Source organism: Zootoca vivipara, chromosome Z, assembly GCF_963506605.1.
Source record: "Zootoca vivipara chromosome Z, rZooViv1.1, whole genome shotgun sequence".
Classification (NCBI taxonomy): domain Eukaryota; kingdom Metazoa; phylum Chordata; class Lepidosauria; order Squamata; family Lacertidae; genus Zootoca; species Zootoca vivipara.
The window spans coordinates 18,414,793-18,436,698 of NC_083294.1; the positions used below are offsets into that span (position 1 = coordinate 18,414,793).

The window sequence follows — 21,906 nt, forward strand, 5'->3', positions numbered from 1 at the left end:
GTGTGTGTGTTGTTGATTGTGAATGCAAGCATGCGTTGGGGTTGGGATTGTGTGTTTTGCGGGGGTTGCGTTCCAGGTTGTTGCGTGCATCAGTGGTCTCACGTAACCCCATTCCGCCCCCTTCCAGGACCGAAAGCGATGTGTGTGTCAGTGGACATCACACATGCAAAAATGGATGCTACCTGTAATGGATTTGCAGGGGTTTATTTTGTTTTTTAAAATCACTTTCCTACACCTTAAGGTATCCCAACAAGATTCTAATTTGAACCCAGATTTCCCCCACCCCCAGCCCAGCCCAAGTGCCTGACACTCCATCTGCTTCAGTGCCCTAGTTAACTCAGATGGACCTGTCCCTGGAGATATCTAAATTGGCCACATGGACTCATGCCTTAATTGCATTCCGTCAGGACTACTGTGACACACTACAGCAGGGGTGTCAAACTCAAATTCATCGGGGGCCGCATCAGCAGTTTGGTCACCCTCAAAGGGCCGGTTGTATCTGTAGGACTATGTGTCCACTCTTTATTATCATAAATTATTGCCACTGCATTCAATTATTACTGTTTTTTTGTAATAATGTCAGTAATAACTAGCTCTGAAAGCAGAAACATAGTCAGACTAATGGCAAGTAGATATTCAAATGTACAATTATTGTACAATTTATTGAAAAATGATTTTTGGTAACTGCACTGGGTGGTGGAGGCTCGCTAGGGTTTCATGCAGGAGCTTTGCAGAGCTACTGGTACCTGGAGATGCTGGGGTCCTTCTACATGTAGCTCCACACGGCGCTGCTGGGTGCTTTGTCTGTGCTTCAGCAGCAGCAGCAGCAGCCGTTTCCAGGCGCCGAGCCGTGGCAGGAGGAGGACGATTCAAAGTGCTACAGAGCACTGCTGCGTCCCAGAGGCTCGGCACTCTCCGTGCGGCGCTGCTGGGCGCTGACCCGGCAAGCTGCCTCCTCCTTCTCCTGCTGTGGCTCGGGGCGCTCCACGCAGCGCCTTTCTAACACCCCCAGGCCCCAGCTGTTTGTCGGCGCTTTGTCAGCGCGGCGCTTCAGCAGCAAGGTCCCGCTGCTGGGTCCCGCTGGCTGGGGCGCTCGGCGGGCCACATGACGAGGTCTGGCGGGCCGGATTTGGCCCCCGGGCCTTGTGTTTGACACCCGTGCACTACAGTATGTGGAACTGCCTTTGAAAAGTGCTCAGAAACTGACTGGGGCTGGTTATAGGGAGCAACTGCAACAGTTGCTGCTGGAACTTGCTGCAACAGTTCCAATGGCTACCAGTCTGCTCCCAGCCACAATTCAAAGGGATAATTATGACCTATATCTGGAAAGCAGGGTATCTCATGAATCTGCCTGGGCTTTGAGATTTTTTTGGAGGCGGCTTTCCTCTCAGTCCTACCCCTCTCACAGGCATGATTGGTGAGGATGTGGGACAGGGCCTTCTTGGTGGCGGCTCCCTGGCAACTTAGGATCTCCCTCCTTAGAGAACCCAGGCTGGCTCCCTCCTGGCTATCCTTCCCCTGGCAGACAAAGCCCTTTTTTCTGGGTTTATGAGAACTGAGTGCTTTTTAAGGAAAGGGCATTTTAATAGTGCTTTGCCATTTTTACTAACATTATTTCAATAAATTGATCTTTTCAGTTCTGTTGTGGTTTAATTACTTTTGAACTGTTATCTTTTACATGTTTTTCATTTTCTGTGTTTTACTTGTGGGTTTTTCTTCTTTTTAGAAAACTTTTTTTTAATGAAACTGGAGGTTTCTAAGCAGATGTTGGGTAGCCACCTGTCAGGGATTTTAGCTGTGGTTCCTTCATTGCAGGGGGTTGGACTAGATGACCCTTGGGTGTACCTTCCAGTTCTACAATTCTGTGATTCTATAAATTTTATCCATTTGAAATCCACCTTTCCCTGGAGCCCCAGTGCCACTGCTGCCAGCCACCCCTCCTCTCCCTTTGCCCACCACCCCTGTGAGCGTCTCTGTGCCCCATGCAGTGCGTCCTTGGGTGCCACCTGCAAGAGATCAATACCTGGGATCTCTCCTTCCTTTGCACCATCTCCCCCTCACCCAATTTTTAAATTGTTGTTATTTTCACATATTTATGCAAGAAGCAACAATCCATTTTCAACCACCCCACCTGCCGCAGAAGCACCAAATGCCTATTTAATTATATTTCAGTTGTTAAGATAAGGTATCATTCCACCACTTCTGTTCTCAGAGGCCCATAACCATGTTTTCCTTCATTGCAGGTGTGTTGATTGATTGCAAACAAGTCTGAATTTTGTTTTGTTTCCTGCATTGCAGGGGGTTGGAGTCGATGACCCTTGGGGTCCCTTCCAACTATACAATTCTTTTGTGCAATACCATGAAATAGTAAGCTGTGTAGCAGTCGATCAGATGAGCAATGAGGAAATTGTTGCGATATTTCTGAGTAGTACAATAGAGGTGCTATTTTGGCATCCAAAGGGATATTTTGTTTTGTGATAAGGCGTGTTTCACAAAAAAAGCTTTTTCCTAAAATAAAAAGACTTTGGGGCATTGCCACTTTTAACACCACCATTTGTGGATGAATGAGTCAGTGATGTGCAATTTCTCTAACGCATGGCTGAGCATTTCTAGTTACGTACTCTATGTGGAGTTTTTCCTACTGGGCTGAGTTCAAGGTGTTACTATTAATATATACAGTCCTTAAAAATTGGGGACCAGTTTACCTGTGAGATCACCATATCCCACATACTTGGCCACTTCAATCGGCGGAACGGGGACCATTACAACTGTCACAAAATGTGCATTCAGCGTCTGTGAGAATTTGTTCTTTTAGTGTGGCAGAACCTATACACTTTGGAACATTTTTTTGTTTAGTCAAGGCAACTTAATTTTGTAGAATGTAGATGGATGTTTTTAATTCTGTTTTCATTTTACTGTTGATTTTATGTTTTGAAAGCGTTACAAAAGTCACTTATAAGGTTCTTTCCCCTGGTGATGTTGTTATGCGTTTGTAAACCCCTTTGAGAGTTTTTTAAAGTAAGCAAGCTGTGTATAAATTCTGGGGTAAACAAACAAACAAATTTGACTTAGTAATAATATGGGTGGGTGGGGTGTGTAGCATCACCTTAACCCTTACTTAATCTCCTCTTGCTTTGCAGCTACGTCCAACGGGTCTCTGGAGGGTTTGGAGAACCGGGAAGGCGGGGTCTGCCAGACACGCTCCATGAAGATCATAATGAAAGTGGGCCAGGGTGAGTTGCCAAGCCTTTGCATGCGATTTCTCCTGCGGTTCGGGAACTCGGTCAAGAATGGTCCTTGGGACTGGCTGTGGGCACCTGATTCTTGCATTGCAGGGGGTTGGACTAGATGACCCTTGGGAATCCCTTCCAACTCTGCGATTCTATAAAACGGTGGTTTAACATGTGTGCAAGGCCTTTTCTGGTGGGCAAGGGAAGAGGGCAGTCTGCCGGCCGCTCTATCCTGCAGCACCCTTGTGAGGTGCCTCCACAGCCAGCTCCGTGGAAGGGAGTCTGCACTGCTGGGGCTTCTGGGGTGGTAGCTCTGCTGGTTTCTCCTCTCCTTCTGAAGGCACAACTTTGATCTAGGAAGTTGCTGGGAAGAAGGGCTTCTTCCTTCCTTCCTTCCGAAAACAGTGCATGCTTGTAAACCCAGCCACCCTGCTCAAATGTAAGCAGCCAATTAGGAATGCAAATAGCAATATAAATAATAATACTGAGGAGTGGGTGGGGGCTTCTGCCTTAATGCGTGTGTCCAAGATGTCATAAGGAATACCTCATTTCATTGATCATTCTGTTTGTATTGCACACCCCTGCCCTCTGGGGAATCTGAGGAATACCTCACAAGAGTGAGGGAAATTACAGATAAAGCCACACAGTAAACTAGCAGCAATTGAAGGGCAGTTATGTGTAAAAGGCAAAGCAACAGGGCCCCCACCAGCGGCTGAAGGCTTTCCTCCCTCCGGACTTTGGAATCTGGAACAGATTCAGTCTTCCACTCTGAGCAGGCAGGTGAGAAGGATGAGGCCGCCATTGCCCCCCCACTTCCCCCAACCCTGTGCTCTCCTCCTCCCCCCTTCTTCTTCACCAGCTGCATTTATTTACTGGCTTAAGAGGAGGCTCAGAGTGTTTTGACTGAAGACTTCTAAAATGGCTGCAGCCAACCAGCAAAAGAGAGAGAAAGGGGGGGGGGGGAAAGAAACCATTTGCCTTAGCTCTCCTGCTCCCTGCTTTACCCGGTCTTGCTTCCTCCCTCCCTCCCTCCCTCCTTGTGGGTTCTGCCTGAAAATGGCTTCTGCCGACCAACAAGTAAGGAAGTGGGCAAAGGTCTGGCTGTTCAAATATCTGAATCCGCTGTGTGTCTAGAGCGAGATTTGGGCATTCATGTTTGCGGCTAACAAGCAGGCGGATAGGGGGACCAGCATGTACTTTTTCCACGCAGCGCAGGAGGGAACTGCATCCCACAGGAGGCGGTGATGCCCACCTCCTTGGATGGCTCTAAAATACAAATCCATGGGGGAAAGAGCTAGCAATGGCTGCTTGCCACGATGGCTTTGCTCCGCCTCTGCTGTTGGAGGCAGCAGTGCTTCTGAATATAAGTTCCTGGAAACCGCAGGAGTGGGAAGGCTCTTGTGCTCGGATCCCTCTTGTGGGTTTCACATACTAGGCATTTGGGCAGCCAGTGTGAGAACAAGATGCCAGACTAGATGGGCTCTTCTTACATTACTATGCTGCTATGGAAACCACAGGAGGAAAGGGTGCTCATATCTTGCTTTCAGGGTTCCCATAATGGGTCTGGCTGCTGTGAGAAGTGGATTCTGCATTAGATGTCCCCTTCCCCCCACCCCCCAGCCTGAATCCAGCAGGCTCTTCTTGTGTTCTTTCATTGTTTAGAGTATCAGCCGCAGTTGCAGGAGCCAAAAGAACAGATTCCTGTTTCTCTGACACTCCCTTTGCTCAGGCTCAGGGGACACTGAGGAGGCAGGGAGGCGAGACCGCAGCAGTTTCTGAAATAGCAGAGAAATTGTCTTGCTCCTCAAAAAAGAAAAGAGGGCAGAGGAACCAGATGACCTGCCAAGTGGAAACCGCATGCAATCAGATCTGCCGCTAGACACCAGACTTTTCCCAGTGCTGCCTCCACCACCACTGTCCCCCAGCCCCTTGTCTGGAAACCCTGCCTCCTTCAGAAGAGAGGGTCCCACCAACTGAGAAGTCCATGGGCTTGAGAGCACAGTGGCTCAGGATATTTGGGCTTGCACCAAAACCTAATTTCGTTCCCAGAATTGAGAACTCTCTTTCATTGTTGGTATTTAAGCAGAGGCTGGATGGCCACCTGTCAGGGATTTTTTTTAGCTGCAATTCCTGCATTGCAGGGAGTTGGGCTGGATGACCCTTGGGGTCCCTTCCAACCCTATGATTCAGCTTCATGGGTAAACATTGACTTCCAAGGACCAATCGTTGAAACTATTTTAACAGGTTGAAATGAAAGTTGGTAGTTCAGTGGGACTTTGCTTGATATATCAAGTAGGGAAGGGAATATAGCCATCGGTGTACGAGGCATGGCACGCACACTAAGACCTCAGAATTCAGACCAAATGAATCAGTCCCCGTTGCTTTGTGGGGCTTTGAGACCTTCCCAGACATTGCACAGCCCTCCAAACTATTGAATATGTAATCATGAGGACTAGAAGCACAGAGGCCATAGGATCATGTGATTGTAGAGTGGCAGGTCAAACTCAAAGTCAGACTCCTATCCTTTAGTGTTGTATGGATTCCTTCCACCTCTTAAGTGCATGTCACCTGCTTGACCTCCCTGATCTATGTTGCCTGCTTGACCTCCCTGATCTATGACACCCAGCAGCAACCTAACCTTGCATGCTCTAACCTTGCATGCTCCTCTGCTGATAAAATAATCCGGCCTGGTACTCACCTCCCAAAGGGTCAGGTGCAAAGCAAGAGAGATGATGTCCTCTTTCTGGGCCCAGATTTATCATCCCGGTTTTTTCTGTCTTTGTACCTAGATCCGAATGCTGTGATGCCCGAGCAGCTGACGACCAGCCGGCCTAGCAAGGACTCTGACAATACAGTCAAAATTGTCACACAGAGCCCACGCAACCGGCTCCCACCTGTGGAGGACCCTGGGAAGCCAGGTACAGAGCAGGAGCATAGGAATCAGATCATGAACCCCACAATGCAGGGAAATGTTTCAGACTATAAATCCCACGATGCAGGGAGATACTTCAGACCATGCACCCCGTGGTGCAGTGTTTCTGTGAAACAAAAGTACTCATTCTTGGAAACACCCAGCCCCTTGCAAGTATAAAGCTATGAAAATACAGGTTTTCAACATGGTCAGTTTGGGTCTGCCTGCCTCTAGTTTCCAAAGCAGCATTTTTGCGTTAGTCCACAGAGTGAACAGTTATTCACAAAATAACTGTTTTTCCTGCTGTAAAAGAGCATAGGGTGCTACCTTCTGCAGTGTCAGACCCTTGGTCCAGCTCACTCTGCCTTGTCTACACTGACTGGCAGCAACTCCTCTCCAGGGTTTCAGGAATTGGTCTCTCTCCCAGCCCTACTTGGAGATGCCAATTGGGGATTGGACCTGGGACTTTCTGCAAGCAAAGCAAGTGCTCTGTCCTCACTGAGCTACTTACCCATAGGAATAGAGATAGCTGCTTTTGCCATGGCCCTTCTTTTAAAAATAAGGCTCCAGTCTTCCCTTGGTATAGAGTTACGGTCTTGATACATCTAGCTCAATCTTGTCTACATGGACTGGCAGCAGTGACTCTCCATGGTTTCAGGAAGGGGTCTTCTTCTTCATCATCTTTTAAAAATAACTTTACAAAACTTAAATTTTATTGGATGTGAAACCATGACACCACTGGGACCCACTTTAAGAACACAAAGCTTCATTATAAATCATTGCCAAGGCACCCAGGAAAGTGACATATGCCAGGAAGTTCACCTCTTAGTCCCTGTTGCAGTCTGGATCTTCCATCAGTCCCTGGATCTCTACCTCCCTCAGTTTCATTTCAATGCTACACGCTTTCTGGATCAGCTCCTCCCTATTTAGAGCATTCTTACTGCCTTCCTTGCCTTAATATTTGTGTAAAGCGGCAACCAGGAAACCAGTAGCTTGGTCAAGAGGGTGTGCCATGGTATGAGATTCAAATCATGTGGGGCTTGGTGCTGGGTGGCAGAAAAAGAAGGGGAAAGTGGTCAGGCCGGGCGTCTTTCTTAAAGGAAAGGAAGATTAAAAAATGACAGTGTAAATGACAATTAAGTTTCCTTTTCTTCATTCACAGCACTATAGAATTTTATATGATCCTTCCCCACCCCCATGCCATTTTATTTTATTTTTCTTTAATTCGTTTTCTTTTTCTTCTTGAGAAACAAGGATGGGTAATACATAATAGTTTTGGTGACAAACTGTAATATAATCGAACACACACACACACACACATCATGACAACTAGTAACTTCCTTTCCTTTAAAAGAACAAAAAACATGAGCTAGTCAAAATTGCAAGATCACTAATCGAATCTGGCACAGCAAATTTGCAGCCCCTTTGACTATTGCCTACTGCCAACACACAATCCTGTGATCCTTTAGCTGTGATTCCTGCATTGCAGGGGGGTTGTCTAGATGACCCATGGGATCCCTTCTGACTGCAGTTCTGCGATTCCATGATTAATTGGAGGTTTTGAAACATAATGGAATACACATTAGTGGGGAGGGGATGCCTGTACCGAGTTAATTACAGCCCCTCCAACAATTAGGTAGAAGAGGATTAGTTTCTAAATTGTACTCTATATTGCTTAATGTAACTGATGGATCAATAAAGCCCTTTAAAAAGATGTTGGCACACAAACCTTTCCATGTCAAAAAACCACATATTTCTCCCCCCCTCATTGTGTTCAACAAAACTTTTTTAAGGGTATCAGAGCTTGCCTTTTTCCATGCTACTTTATAATCAAACTCTGAATTTGTTTAGAAATAAATCCAGCTTCTTTTAAAGATCGCCAAGGTTAATTTTATTTGGTTAGTAGGTTTAGGTTGTTTGCTGCTCTAGAAATCTCTTCCAAGCCTGGAGCCAATTCACCAAAGTTTCCTTCCCCCCATCTTTCTCTTTCCTCCCCTCGCACCCCCAGACCCCGTCAACCAGGATGGGCAGGACGGCCAGAGCCCCGGCGACGGCTTCTTCAGCTCCAAAGTGGCTGTCTTTGCTGCTATCGGGGCGGGCTGCGTGATCTTCATCCTCATCATCATCTTCCTTGTGGTTCTGCTGATCAAGCTGCGCAAGCGCCACCGGAAGCATACACAGCAGCGGGCGCAGGCCTTGTCACTCAGCACCCTGGCCAGCCCCAAGTGCGGTGGCAGCGGCGGCTCAGAGCCCAGCGACATCATCATCCCCTTGCGGACTACAGAGAACAACTACTGCCCTCACTACGAGAAAGTGAGCGGGGACTACGGGCACCCCGTCTACATAGTCCAGGAGATGCCCCCGCAGAGCCCGGCAAACATTTACTACAAGGTTTGAGGGAGCAGCAGCCTTGGAAATGCTTTCTAGAAACTGGGGCTCAGGGGGGCAGGGCAGCCTCTGCCAGGAACCCCTCCTGCCTGAACCGTGCTTGCGACTGCACTGCACAGCAGAGGGCGGAAGGCGGTCCACCTGCTGCCACAGTGAAGCGCAGAGAACCCTTGTCCCTCCCGCCCTTCTCCCTTTTCTCCAGTAATTTAGTTTTGTAGTTCGGAGATTTTGTAGTTGAGGAGGACGAGGAGGAAGAAGAAGGACCTCGCCAGCAGACCCTTCTGCCTCGGGAGTGCCGAGGTCTTCGCCGCCGCCCTCCCCCCCAGCACGTACCGCTGTTCGTGCTTGGGCTTTGTGCCTTTTCCCTCGCTCTTCGGACGTGTCCAGGGAACGTCACCGTCGCCGTCACTTACTCTTTCCCATTTTTGTTTTCGATTCCACTACTCCAAGCTTTTATGATTTCAGGTGTTCTCAGGGCGGGGTGTAAATGTGTGTGTGTTTGTGCACGCCAGGTCAGCTGTCCTTAAACCTGGTGCTCCAGGGTAAGTTGGGAAAGGAAGCTGTTTGCCGGTGTGGCAAAGATGGAGAACCTGTGGAGTAAGGGGAGGTGTCTGGTCCTGACTTTCTCCTGCGACATAAACTTTTTTGTAACTTCCTTTTGAAGTCGCGGAGTGTTGGGACTAGAGTCGCTGCCGCCAACCTTCCAAGCTTCCTTTAACTATTTGCTACACACATAACTCCCCCAGCCGGGGGTCAAACCAGGGCCCTGGGGACCAGCATCCTCCCCTCTCTTCCAATGACCCTCTTTGCCATTTCGAGCTTGTGCTCTTGGACGTTTGGAGCAGCTCTCTCTCTCTCTCTCTCTCTCTCTCTCTCTCTCTCCATCTGTCTCCAGTTTGGGTCTGTCTTCTTTTTAGTTTATAAAAGAGAAAAAGATTTTAAAAATAAAGAAAGGTCTGCAGTAGTCAGTGAGAGACAGACAGACGGAAAGGGGCCCAGGTTCTGAAAGGAATCTTAACAGGAAAGAGCCATCCCCTCCAGGCTGTTAGGCAATAGGGTCAAAGTTTTGATCATGTGTGTAATGGGTGTTGGGGAGGGCTATTTGGAATGCTGCCTTGTATCTTTTCCCGAGGCATGGGCTGCCACCTTCCTCCTGTGCAGGGTCTGTTCAGGGAGAACTGAGCCACTGGCTTACAAGGCGAGTTTTGCTGCCGCAAGGAAAGCAGAATCACAAAGTTCAGCACTTCCATTTTCCGTGGACGAAAAACTAATAGAGTGAGGTCTGCGCCTGCTCTCTGACCCAGTGACCCTAGGTATTAGGAATCAAGCCCACTGTTTTACCCTTTCCAGTGTCCTCATCCTGCTTCTTAGAGCTCGTCCATACTTTTGCTTGGCCATTATTTGGAATGCATCTTGTCCCAATTAATTCCTCCGTGTCTGTGTGCTTTCCTTGCTGTTCCACAGCTGTGCCTTGCAAAAATCCAATCTTACCCGCTGATCTGAAGCTCAGGTAAGCAAAATCCCTCTTCAGATTTTCCACATATCTGATAAGATCTGATTCACTGGGTAAGACCGGATTTTCACAAGGCACAGCCGCAGAACAGCGAGAAAAGCTCTTAGACCTGAGGGAATGAATCGGTCCACGATACGATCAAAATACGGTGTCAAGCAAAAATGTGGATGAGCCCTTAATCTCTCTCGGAAGTTGTACAGATAGGGACTGTTAACAACCTTTTTTTTTTCCAGAGACAGGGGGCTCTGGCACTGAAGACCATGTTGCTTCCTGGTTCTTGGCACCAATGAATATGCCACATGATGCAGTCTGCTTTCAGTTTTGAGGGATTTTGTGAGAACAAAGGGATGCATGTGCAGGCCTGTGAAGATAATCATTTTCTGTTCCACAGAAGCTGTCTTGAGGTGTGCAAAAGTGCTTCTCTCAGGCATCCCAACATTGCTGGCATGGTGTGTCCAGCAAGCACTAAGCTGAGAGGAGTTGACGAACTTTGAGGCTGGAGGGGGCGATTCAGTCTCAAATGGTTTTGAGTGACAAAAGCCAGTTGTCTGAGGCCTAGAGGGGGCTGAGCTGCTGCATGAGAGAGAGAAAGCCGTCACCATATCCGTTCTCACAAGAGGTCTTGTATCTAAACCCAGCAACACCTCCCCCCCCCAAAAAAAATTCTGTCAGAAAAGACAGACTTTTGGACCACGTCATCCCTCAGACAATCTCTGTATGGTGTGGAAGGGAGAGAGCCCATCAGTGATGTGGCCCCCTAGCCCATTTAGCAATAGCACTGAGGTTTTTTATTTGCCCAGGGTGTGGTAAGAATTTACTTATCCACCACCTGTTCATTACCCAAGTGAGGGAACAGCTTTTAAATAAAACACGGAACCAAGAGCATTACAGCAAGCTTCAGCAGATCCAGTTAGGGGCCTGGAGTTTATTAGATGCTATTGCAATAGGACAGAGCCCAACTTAACATGGCTGAAGCCCATTGCAGTCAGACTTCTTGAATTTGAGGCACATCCCCAGTGGAAGGAACCGTAGTCATGGCCTCCACAACCCCTAGGAGAGTTGGGGGTGGGAGTGGGGAATCTTGCCTGTCCTGTGGCTCGCCTCACGTGCAGAAGAGAGGGAACAAATCTTGATGGTCGGCTGGCACTCCGGGAATCCTGGCCCCTGTTGCTGTGCACTAGAAGCGGGGCTCAGCTCCTCCTCTGATCACACTAGCATTCCCAGCTGGGTGCTCAGATCAGGGCAGAAGCGCCAATCAAAGACCCTGCTCCAACCTTTTCCTTTTGTCGCCTGGCGACAGACCGCTCCCCACCAACCTGTCCCCATGTCCCATGTCTCCAGATGGGTTAGCACATTTTCCATGGGTGGGGAGCCCTGCATTCCACTTGATCACTAACACACCCAATCTGCCTGATCCACAACTGGGCTGTGACCTTCTAAAGGTTTGGGGGCATCCCCCCCCCACGAGAGCTATTTGCCCTCAATTTGTTCGGTTGAATTTGTCATGCCAGAGGCCTTACTTTGCATAGGGGAGGAGGACCCCCCCCCCCAGGCCCAGGCCTGGTTTTCCCCACTACTCTGGGAGACACACACACACACACACACACACACACACCGTTCCTCCATCGCACCCACAGACCCAGCACCCATGCCTCACTGAGGCTGTAGCAGCCTGCCCGCCCCCAGCCCCGCTTGCATCAAAGCCTTATTTCTCCTCTTCGTAGGTAGATTTTGCTTTCAAATGGACCAGGCCAGGTGGTCTCGGAAGGCCTTGAAGGGAGCTGGAGACACTGCAGAAGGGAGCCCTCCACCCCTGTTACAGCTGCCAGCATGCAGCTTAAACCCTCTCTGCCTTCCTTTTGATACAAACTCCTGCTCAAGGCAATAATCTGAGGCTTGATGGACTTGGGAAGAATTGAGCAGGCACACATATCTCTCTCTCTCTCTCTCTCTCACACACACACACACCAGCCAAACTCTTGAGCCCTCCCCAGTTGGGCTACTTCAGCTGCACCTTCTTCATGTATGATGCAGTTTGGCTTCTTCCTGCCTTTCACCCCACCACACCGCCCCTCCCCACCAATGCACTGACTCTCCCCCCATCTCTATGCAGGATCCGGAAGCTGTTGGTGGGTGGGAAACCCCGTAAGGGCTTTAGGTAAACCTTGCACTTTTTCAGGCATGCTCCGTGGAGGTCAGCCAAGAAGGCAGGTTTCTCAGGACTCCACAAATAACCAACAGTCTCTTTTATTATTATTGTTGTTGTTGTTATTACTATTATTATTTTTTATTTAAAAAAGAATTGAAGCTTTCCCCCTTCCTTCCTTCCTTCCTTCCTTCCTTCCTTCCTTCCTTCCTTCCTTCCTTCCTTCCTTCCTTCCTTTTTGAAAATCTCCATTCCTCCTAATACAAACGATCCCTTTCTTGGTGCCACAAATGTAGGGTCCTTCGAAGCTGTTCAAAGCAGTGTGTGTTTGTTTGTTTGTTGGGGGGGGGGAGAACCCTCTGTCTTAGAATGTGGGTGGTAGCAGGGCTAGTACACTCATGAGGCATAGTGAGGTAGTCGCCTCAGGTGGCAGGCTGGGAAGGAACAGCAGATTTGGCCCAGAGAAGCACCCCCACCCATCTCCTCTGCTTCTCTCCCACCTCCACCATCGTCTCTGCTGCTGCCACCCCTGCTTCTCTCCAGCCTTTTTCATCTTCCACTCACTGGGACTTCTCCAAACCGCCTCCAGCAGCAGTGGAGGAGATGGCATGGGGGACACCTGTTTTCTGTTTTGCCTCAAGCGGCATTTGCCGTGGGCCATCCATGGGTGGTAGATATATCTGCAGGAAATGCCAACCCAAGGTCTTGATTGGAAGGGATGATGCTGGTTTCAGCCTAAGGTTTTGTGGTTTGCATTTTGCTTCTTACCTTCCCTGCAGCACAAATTGGTTTCTTGAATCATACTGCCTTGGACAAAAACATCTGTCCGTTTTCTTGATTTAATGCAGGTCAGGCGGGGTCCCAGGGTCTGTTCAGCAACTTTTGGAAATCAAGGACTACCAAATCCAGGCTGGCTTTACCATGTCATCACACTGTTTTCCAAGTCAGGGAGAGTTTGTGTCAGACTCAAAACAACATTTTAAAAAGGGGGCCAGGGTTTTTCTTTTGCTATTTTTTTTAAAGGGGGGGTTTATAGATACATTTCTTAGATAGCAGATCCTGTGGGGGGAGGCAAACAAGAAACAGGAAGGTATGAAATGCCAGGCTGAATGGAACTGAAATCACTCTCTTTGAATGTGCTACGTTGAGAAACTTGATTTCCTGTAAGAAAACCGTGGAAATTGCATATTCTTCATCTTTGCCTATAGAGGGAAATACTCCAAACACACGTACGTGTCCACCACAACATGGGAGGCAGTTCCCCTCCATAAAACTGACTTTACAGGGAATTTTGACCTCCTGTCCATGATCCTTGCCACCTTAATAAGTAAGGTCTTTCTTGACATCACTTGTCGCCACAGGTTTGTGCGCAATAAATTGCAGGAGGTTCCAACGCCAAGGTTAGTTTTGGTCCTCGTCCAAAAGGGAGCAAACTCATCCAGTTGTGCACAGCCAAATAAAAAGGGGGAATGGGGGAGAGGAGGAGGATCAGATATTTTTGTGTGTGTCTGACTTAATGGGTCCTAAAACAGTTTCTTTGTTGTTGTTCTCCCCACCCCGCCCCTTCGGAAGAACATTTCTTTCTGGATTTTTGAGGTTTTATTTTGTGTAAATATCTAGTCTTTTTTGGAAAAAAATATAATGTAAAGATGTTTTGTATAAACTCTGGATTATTTTCTGGTTGCTTTTTCTTAGAAAAAAACAAAACAAATGAGAACCTAAAAAAAACACACACACACACAAGAACGGGTGTAAAACATTTTGTCATGCTGCAGTCCGGCTTAGCAGGGTTCATCCATCAAACATGGGGTGTCATTGCCTGTGTGCTATCCTCCCAAAAGCCAGGCGGGAATCCACAGTGGAAAAAACAGTCCCAGTGCAAAAAAGAGGCATCATTAGACTAAGTGACACTTGGGGTCCTTTCTAATACTACAATTTTGTGGGAGAGGAGAGGAGAGGAGACATGGGATAGGCACTGACCATTTGGCAATCTCTGGGTTGGCAAACAAAAACTCTGTTTGAAAATGGTTGTTTCAGATTCATTTTGGAGTCCTGCATCTGTCACACATACACACACACACACACCGAGCAGAACTGGATGGCCAGTTTGGATGGGGCTGGAATGGCATTTCATAAATATTTCCAGCCTTCCCAGAGCTGAAATTCCTTTAGGATGCTGTTCACTTCCCCCTGAAATTGTTAGGTTCCCTGCTTGCCCTTCAGAAATAAATTGGCTCTGCACAATTTCTAGTGGTCAGGGGGCTGGAATAGATGAACCTTGGAGTCCCTTCCAACTCTACAGTTCTCTGATTCCAAAGTACGACTTTGTGTCCTGGTCACATTTCCTGCCAGGTCAGACTTGGGAGAGCAGAAGTCACGGCCACAACCTTATTTTGCTCCTGTGCGAATGAGCACTGTGAAGCTGCAAGGCTCCTGAATTCTGGTAATTGATAACCAAGGGTTGTTCTTAAGTACAGTGTCTCCTCTTTTCCCTGAATCAGTACCTTTTGCATCCAGCTAGTCCCGTCCCGTCCCCCCTCCCCATTCCCCGGCCGCATGTAAGCAAAGCATATCACCAGCCATGCCTGCCTGGGACTGCAGAACCCCCTTCATTCACGCCAGCCCTGGGAGGTAGGACTGCTGTGCCGATGAGGCTGAGAGAGAAGTGTGTGTTAACGTGTGCTAAAAAGCTTAGCCATCTACACACAGCATCACACACACTTCCAAGCCCAGCATCTTTGACCTTTCAGAGATGTGACCCAGCCCATCTCGTGGGGTGGGGGGTGAGTGTCTACTGTGTTAGTACACACACACCCTCTCAAGAGGGAGTTCCATCCCTTGCACCCATCCACATACATCCTTCGTGAGCCACCTCATCCCATGCCACTTTCAGCCGTGATTCCCACATTGCAGGGGGTTCGGCCAGATTCCCCTCTGGGACCCGGGTTGGCCCTGTAGTTCAATGATAAATGTTAGCTCCCTTTTTTCCTTCCCTTGGATGTGAGTCTCCTTCAGTCGCCTGGGTGGTCCAGGTGGGTGGCCCACCCCTGCCAACTCTACCACCCTAATTTTGCAACATCCAGCCAGCCCACCCCCACCCCTGTTGGGACGCAAGTTTATAAAACAGTTCCCCTTTTTTGTAATTTCTCTCACTATGTTTTCACCAGGGGTGGGCGGGCGGGCAGTAGGGGAACTTGAAGCTTTAGTTTAACACCCCTCCCTCACAGAAGGGTTTTTTTCCCCCTGGGTTTTTATGCTGGGGGTAGGGTGGGGGGCGTAGAATGCAACAACTGAGGCTGCCACTGGTTGATCCCATCCTGGCTTCCAGCATTGTCAGATTTCTGTGCCAAGGGCTCAGGGAATGCTGGGGGCTCTATGGGTGCCATCAAATGGAACACTTACATCTTTTTAATTTTTCCTTGACATTCTTGTCACTTCGTAGACATTCATTCAATGCACACAAACACACACACTGTTCTCACCAAGTTACCATAACATCATTGTCACTGGAAAAATCAGTAATAACGGGATTTTGATTCCCTGGTGCCATGATGGAGCCTGATATATTGTTAAATAAAATATTTTTTTCCTATGGAATTTGGTATAGTCTTCTGTATCTTTTGTTGTTGTTGTTCTCCTTTAGAAACTGGGTCAAGCAATAAATATTAAATTCAGCTGTCGTATCTGCATGGCAAGGGTTGGAATAGATGACCTGTTGGAGATTAGACTCACAATTCTATTATTCTTTAGCTGTGAATTCTGCTTTGCAGGGGGTTGGACTAAATGACCTCTTAGTGCGCTTTCCTATTATATGATTCTATGATTAGTCGCCCCCCTTTTTTTGTCATAGCAACCAAAATCCAAGCACATATATACGTTAGAGTCAGCATTTTTAGGGGGTGTGTGTGTGGAACTTAACATTAAAGCATCCCAAGCACACAAAGGCCTCATGAAAAAGGAATGTTTTTGCCTGTAACCTAAAGATAATGGAGGTGCCAGGCGAGCTTCCCCAGAGAGCATTCCGCACTCGGAAAGCCACTGCAGAAAGGCCCGCTCTCATGTTGCCTTCCTCCAGATCTTGCAGAAGAGACACATGAAGAAGGGCCTTGGATGGTGATCACAGGGTCTGGGTTGGTTCATATGGGGAGATGCAGTTCTTGATGTATTGCAGTCCTAAGCCATTTAAGGTCAAAATCAGCACTTGGAATTGGCCCTGGAAACTGATTGGCAGCCAGTGCAGTCAGGCCAGAATTGGCATTGTATAGTGAGCAACCTGGCCGCCAAATTCTGCACCAGCCGAAGTTTTTGAACTATATTCAGAGGCAGCTCCATGTATAACATCTTGTAGAGGTTACCAGAGCATAGTTAACAATGGTTAAAAAGGTAAAGAGACCCCTGACCATTGGGTCCAGTCGTGACCGACTCTGGGGTTGCGACGCTCATCTTGCGTTATTGGCCGAGGGAGCCGGCGTATAGCTTCCAGGTCATGTGGCCAGCATGAGAAAGCCGCTTCTGGTGAACCAGAGCAGCACACAGAAACGCTGTTTACCTTCCACCTGTAGCGGTACCTATTTATCTACTTGCACTTTTGACGTGCTTTCGAACTGCTAGGTTGGTAGGAGCTGGGACCAAGCAACGGGAGCTCACCCCGTCATGGGGATTCGAACCGCCAACCTGATCGGCAAGCCCTAGGCTCAGTTAGCCTCTTCCTATTCAGATAGGGGCACAGCTTAGCCACCAGCTGAAGCTGATGGAAGGCACTGCACCATTGAAGCCACAGTGAGCTTCAAGCGACAGCAGTGGATCCAGAAGTACCCCCAAACTGTGTACCCGCTCCTTCAGAGGAAGTGTAACTCCATCAAGAGGAGACAACCTCCCATTCATCCATTCTAGGAAACCGCCCTCTAACAGTGCCTTTGTATTATCTGGATTGAGCTTCAGTTTGTTGGCTCTTATCCAGTCCATTACCAAGACAAGACAGTGGTCCAGCACATCAGCTGCCACCCTTGCAGAGAGGCCAGAGAAGATGGAGAGATGGTCCTCAAAAGGTTGGGGTCCTGAGCTGCACAAGGCTTTAAGGGTCAAAACCAGAACTTTAAATTGGGCCTGGGAAATAATTGGTAGCCTATTTGGCAGTACTCTGCATTAGTGGGGTTTGGGAACATCTATAGGGCACATTTTGAGTTTCTTGTGGTCCTTTGGATTTGCTTTAAGATCCCTAAAGGATAATTTGTCTCTCGTATTTTAATTGTGCCTCTCTCTGAGTCTTTGAGCAGAAAGACGATAAAGCAAGGTGCAGTGGTGAAAGGAAAAGGCTGCTAAAATGATCAAGGGGGCAAAGTGACTCCCCATGATAGAAATCTATGGTGTAACTCGGTATAGATTTGGTTGCCTCAGCATCAAGCATCAAGAGGATGTTGCAGAGTTGGGAAAAACAATTCAGAAAAGGGCAACCAAAATGATACAGAGGATGAAGCAACTGCCCTGTGAAGAGAGGCTGCAATGTTTGGGACTTTTTTAGGTTAGGGGGAAAAAATCGAATGGGAGGCTCATAAAAATTCCTAAAAATACACATAATCTGGAGAAAGGGGATAGGGAAAGCATTCCTTCCACTCTCCTAGTGCTGGAATTCATGGACATCCCAGGAACCTGAATGCTGGAAGATTCAGGACAGATAAAGTCATTCACCCAGTGCATAGATAATTATGGAACTTGCTTCTGCAGGAGGCAGTGAGGGCACAAACATGGGTGGCTTCCAAAGAAGATGAGAATTTTATGGAGAAGACGACTATTGAGGGCAACTAGCCATGATGGCTGTGCTCCGCCTTCATAGTTGGAGACAGCAATGCTTAATCTCAGTTGCTGGAAACTGCAGGAGGGGACAGGGCTTTTGTGCTAGGTCCTCATAGTGGGTTTCCCAGAGACATCTGGTTGACCACTGTGAAAACATGACTCCAGACTAGATGGGCCATTGACCTAATTGAGCAGGGGACTTCTTTTGTTATGAATTTTTGGATTTGCTGCTCCCTTATGGGTTGAGAAAAATTGGTGTGACTACATGCAACACTCCTGCATTTCTGGGGGGTTGCACGAGATGAGCCTTTGAGTCCCTTCCAGCTCTTTAATTTTATGATTCTAAGAATATATTTTAAAAAAACATGGTTTTTTTAGGTGTGCCATTTTACAGACCGTTCTCTGTCTCATAGTGGGATGTTTGTGCAATGTAAACAGCCCTCTCTGCTCCTGCTTCACCGTATGCTGCATCTCCACTCCAGGTCCATCTCTGTCTCTGGTGACACCAATCCAGGGAAGAGCCCCTATGCCTCTGCTTGCTCTTGCATGCGAAATTAATATGGCAGTCACCACGCAAGATGTGAAGAAAGGCTGAGTTTTCTGTCACATGCAATCTTGGTGGAAAGGATTTGAGGGAATATAAGATGCCACATTCATTTCGTGTAAAGCAGGTTCCTGCTGTGTGTCAGAAACGTGGGCCGGATGAGGTAACTGTTAGGTGGATTTGTAGCTGGTTGGCTGACCGAACCCAAAGAGGGCTCATTAATGGTTCCTCTTCATCCGGGGGGGGGGGGGGGAGGGAGGACAAGAGGGGTGCCACAAGGTTCTGTCCTCGGCCCATTGTTGTTGTTCAACATCTTTATAAATTACTAGGGTGAAGGAATTGAGGGGATGCTCAACCAATTTGCAGATGACACCAAACCGAGAGGGCTAGCTACGTAATGCCTCAGAAAACTGATTTGGGATTCAAGATGACCTTAACAGATTGGAGAACTGGGCCAAAACTAACAAAACGTTTAAAAAATACTCTCTTACCAGTTTTGCACATAGTTTAGAAAACGTTAAACACAATGCGGGAGAAATGGCAACCACATTTTGATGGACAGCAGATGCAGTATAGATAATGTTAATGTCTAGTGTCTCCTCTACTTCACAAAAGGAAATGAGCTGAAAAAGGAAGAAAAATGGGGTTGCAAAAATATCAATATAACTAGACAAAAATCATACCTGCCTTCACATATTCCTTAGGTCTGCCAAGGCTGCTTTCAACAGGGACAAATGTCAGGTTCTCCACTTAAGCAGGGAGAACCAGCTGCAGGAATGTGAGATGGAGGACACCTGGGTTGTCAATAGCACATATGAAAAGGATCCTGGGGTCTTACACAAGCTTCACATGAGTTAACAGTATGATACAGCAGCAGTAGAAGAAGAAAAAAGTCAATGCAATTCTAGCCCACGTCAAGAGAAGTATTGTGTCCAAATCAAGGGAAGCATTAGTGCCATACTATTCTGCCTTTTGTCAGATTCCACCTGGATAACTGTGTCCAGTTGTGGGTGCCCCAGTTTAAGGAGGATATTGATAAGCTGGAGGGTGATTCAAGATGACAAAGGGTCTGAAAACCAAGCCTTATGAGGAACGACTGTGGGAGTTTGGAGGTAGCATGAGAGCCATCTTCAAACACCTGAGTCATATGGAAGAAGCTTGCTTTCTGCTGCTCTAGATGGGAGGAGCCAAACCAATGGGTTCAAATGACAAGAAAGGAAGAACTTTCTGCGAGGAAGATCTGTTTAACAGTGAGACAGACTCCCTTGGAAAGTGGTGGACTCCCCTTTGTTTGAGGCTTTTAAGCAGAGGTCTGGTGGCCATCTGTCATGATTGCTTTAGCTGTGATTCCTGCATTGCAGAGCATTTTTTCAGATGACCCTTGGGGTCCCTTCCAAGTCTACAATTCCATTATTCTACAATGTCCACTGTGCAAGGCTCACCAGCTGGGCAAAATCCTTCCATAAAAGTCCTTCCCTCTGGAAAACACTCTAGAATTTTAGAGATGTTTCTTTCCCTCCTTCCCCCAGGAAAAGAAAAAAAGAAAAAGGCCCACATAGAATATATATTCTATGTATGCAAAAATATATCATTATTTCATTTTTGTGGCTGCTCCCATTTTCACCCCACAAGGAGCCCTGGAACGGGTGCAGAGATTCAAAATGGTGGCCAGGGAGAAAGACACATTGGATGGGGAAAGGGGCTATTTGCAGCTGCTAGGCATGGTGGCCATTCTCTGCCTTCACCGTTGACGGCAGCAATGTTCTGAACCCCAGTTGCTGGAAACACAAGAGGGAAGAGGGCTCTTATGCTTGAATCATGCCTGTAAGTTTCCCACCATGGGCATATGGTTGTCCACTGTGAGAACGGGATTCTGGACTAGATGGCACATTGGCCTGACCCAGCAGGGTTCTTATGATGCTCTTCTGGAGCCTCCAGGCAAAGAGGTAGCCTACCTAGCTTCCTAGGTTCTCTGGGGCATTTGACCAGTGTGAGGACAGGATGCTGGGCTAGATGGGCCCATCAATCTCTTCTTATGTCTTTATGTCATAGAATGATAGAATTGTAGGGTGGGAAGGGACCCTGAGGGACATTTAGTCCAACCCCCTGCAATGCTGGAATGTCTCTTATGTGTAAAATGTGGCCACTCCATCGTACGGACATGCCACGCCCCTCCCCCCCCCGCCCAGCAATCATGGAAACCAACAGTGGGATCTGTGCTTCAAAGGACAGATCAGCTGTTCTCCCTTGCTGGCTGCAAGCATCCAAGTGGGGCCCCGTTACTTCTCTTCTGGCAAGTAGCGTCATTCCCCCCTCAATTCCCACGAGATGAACCTGAGTCTTTAGCAGGAGGAATAAGAGGAGAGAAAAGGTTGAAAGGAGCGAAAAAATGGTTCCTTGGGGTGGGGGTGGCCTGTGTTGGTGTGGAAAGCTGAGTTGAGTGGAAATCCTGACATCTGTCACAGGGACAAAGCCTGCCCCCAATTCCCAGAGCTAGCTCTTTTTCTTCCATTCCCCCACCCCCAAACACCCCAGCTTGGCAGGTGAGGGTCCTTTATAGGCTTCCAGAAGTCAGTGGCCGCCAGTTTCAAGGTGGGGGTAGAGGCTGGCTTCTTGCCAGGCCAGTCTGCCTTCTGCTCAAGGAGGAGGGGGTCTTTTGCTCTTCACCACACACCGCTCCTGCCCCACAGGAGGGCTTGCAGAAGAGGAAAAAGGGGGGACTCCCATCTCCCACTTCAATGGCAGCAAACTGACAGGCAGCCCTTTGATGTTGAAAGGTTGAGCAGGTCACCATGGCAACCTGGCCGCTGGCAAGAGACCTAAAATGCTCCCCCCACTAATCTCTCGTTGACATGAATGTTCAGACCCCCCTCTTCTGTCTCAGCACTCAATGGCATTTGGGGAGCCCCTTCCCAGCCCCCCATTGCTTGCCAGTAAAGAGATCCTTTACCATCTCCGCATTTGGGGAGGGGAGTAATTCCACCCCCCCCCAAAAAAACCTGCCTCCTTTCCTTGAGCAATTCTGCAGGGGGGAAAGGTTTTAGCAGGGGAGGAGAGAGATGCTTTAAAGATTAAAATGATGCAATTCCCTGCTGTTAAATTTCCCCGAGCCAGATGTTGCAGTAAGGATGAGGATGGCCAGTCTCCTTTCTCTTCCAGCATAATGTAAGGGCTGTGGTGTACAGTGCATTTGCAACATGCAAGACCTGACCTGACCGCCAACCCTGCAAAGCTGCACTGGGGTGTTCACGCATGGAAGAACCTGGGAGAATCCAGTGTGGCATAATGTTAGAGTGTCAAGGCTAGGACCTGTGAGAGAGCAGGGCAGAGATCCCCATTCTGCTATGGAGCTCACTGGGTGTGATGTTGAGGGCTAGTCAC

General features: G+C 48.1%; 1 protein-coding gene and 1 pseudogene across 1 annotated transcript in view; one reads left to right on the plus strand and one right to left on the minus strand.

Annotated features, from left to right (window-relative positions):
- Positions 1 to 14,190, plus strand: part of EFNB1 (ephrin B1) — a 72,775-nt gene extending 58,585 nt beyond the window's left edge. Inside the window, exons 3-5 of the mRNA XM_035113208.2 lie at positions 3,141 to 3,233; positions 6,020 to 6,148; positions 8,150 to 14,190. Coding sequence (XP_034969099.1) covers positions 3,141 to 3,233; positions 6,020 to 6,148; positions 8,150 to 8,538 — 611 coding nt within the window. The 3' untranslated portion in view covers positions 8,539 to 14,190. The remainder of the gene's footprint in view (positions 1 to 3,140; positions 3,234 to 6,019; positions 6,149 to 8,149) is intronic.
- Positions 6,892 to 7,155, minus strand: LOC118083479 (protein S100-A6-like; annotated as a pseudogene).
- Positions 14,191 to 21,906: the final 7,716 nt, after the last annotated feature.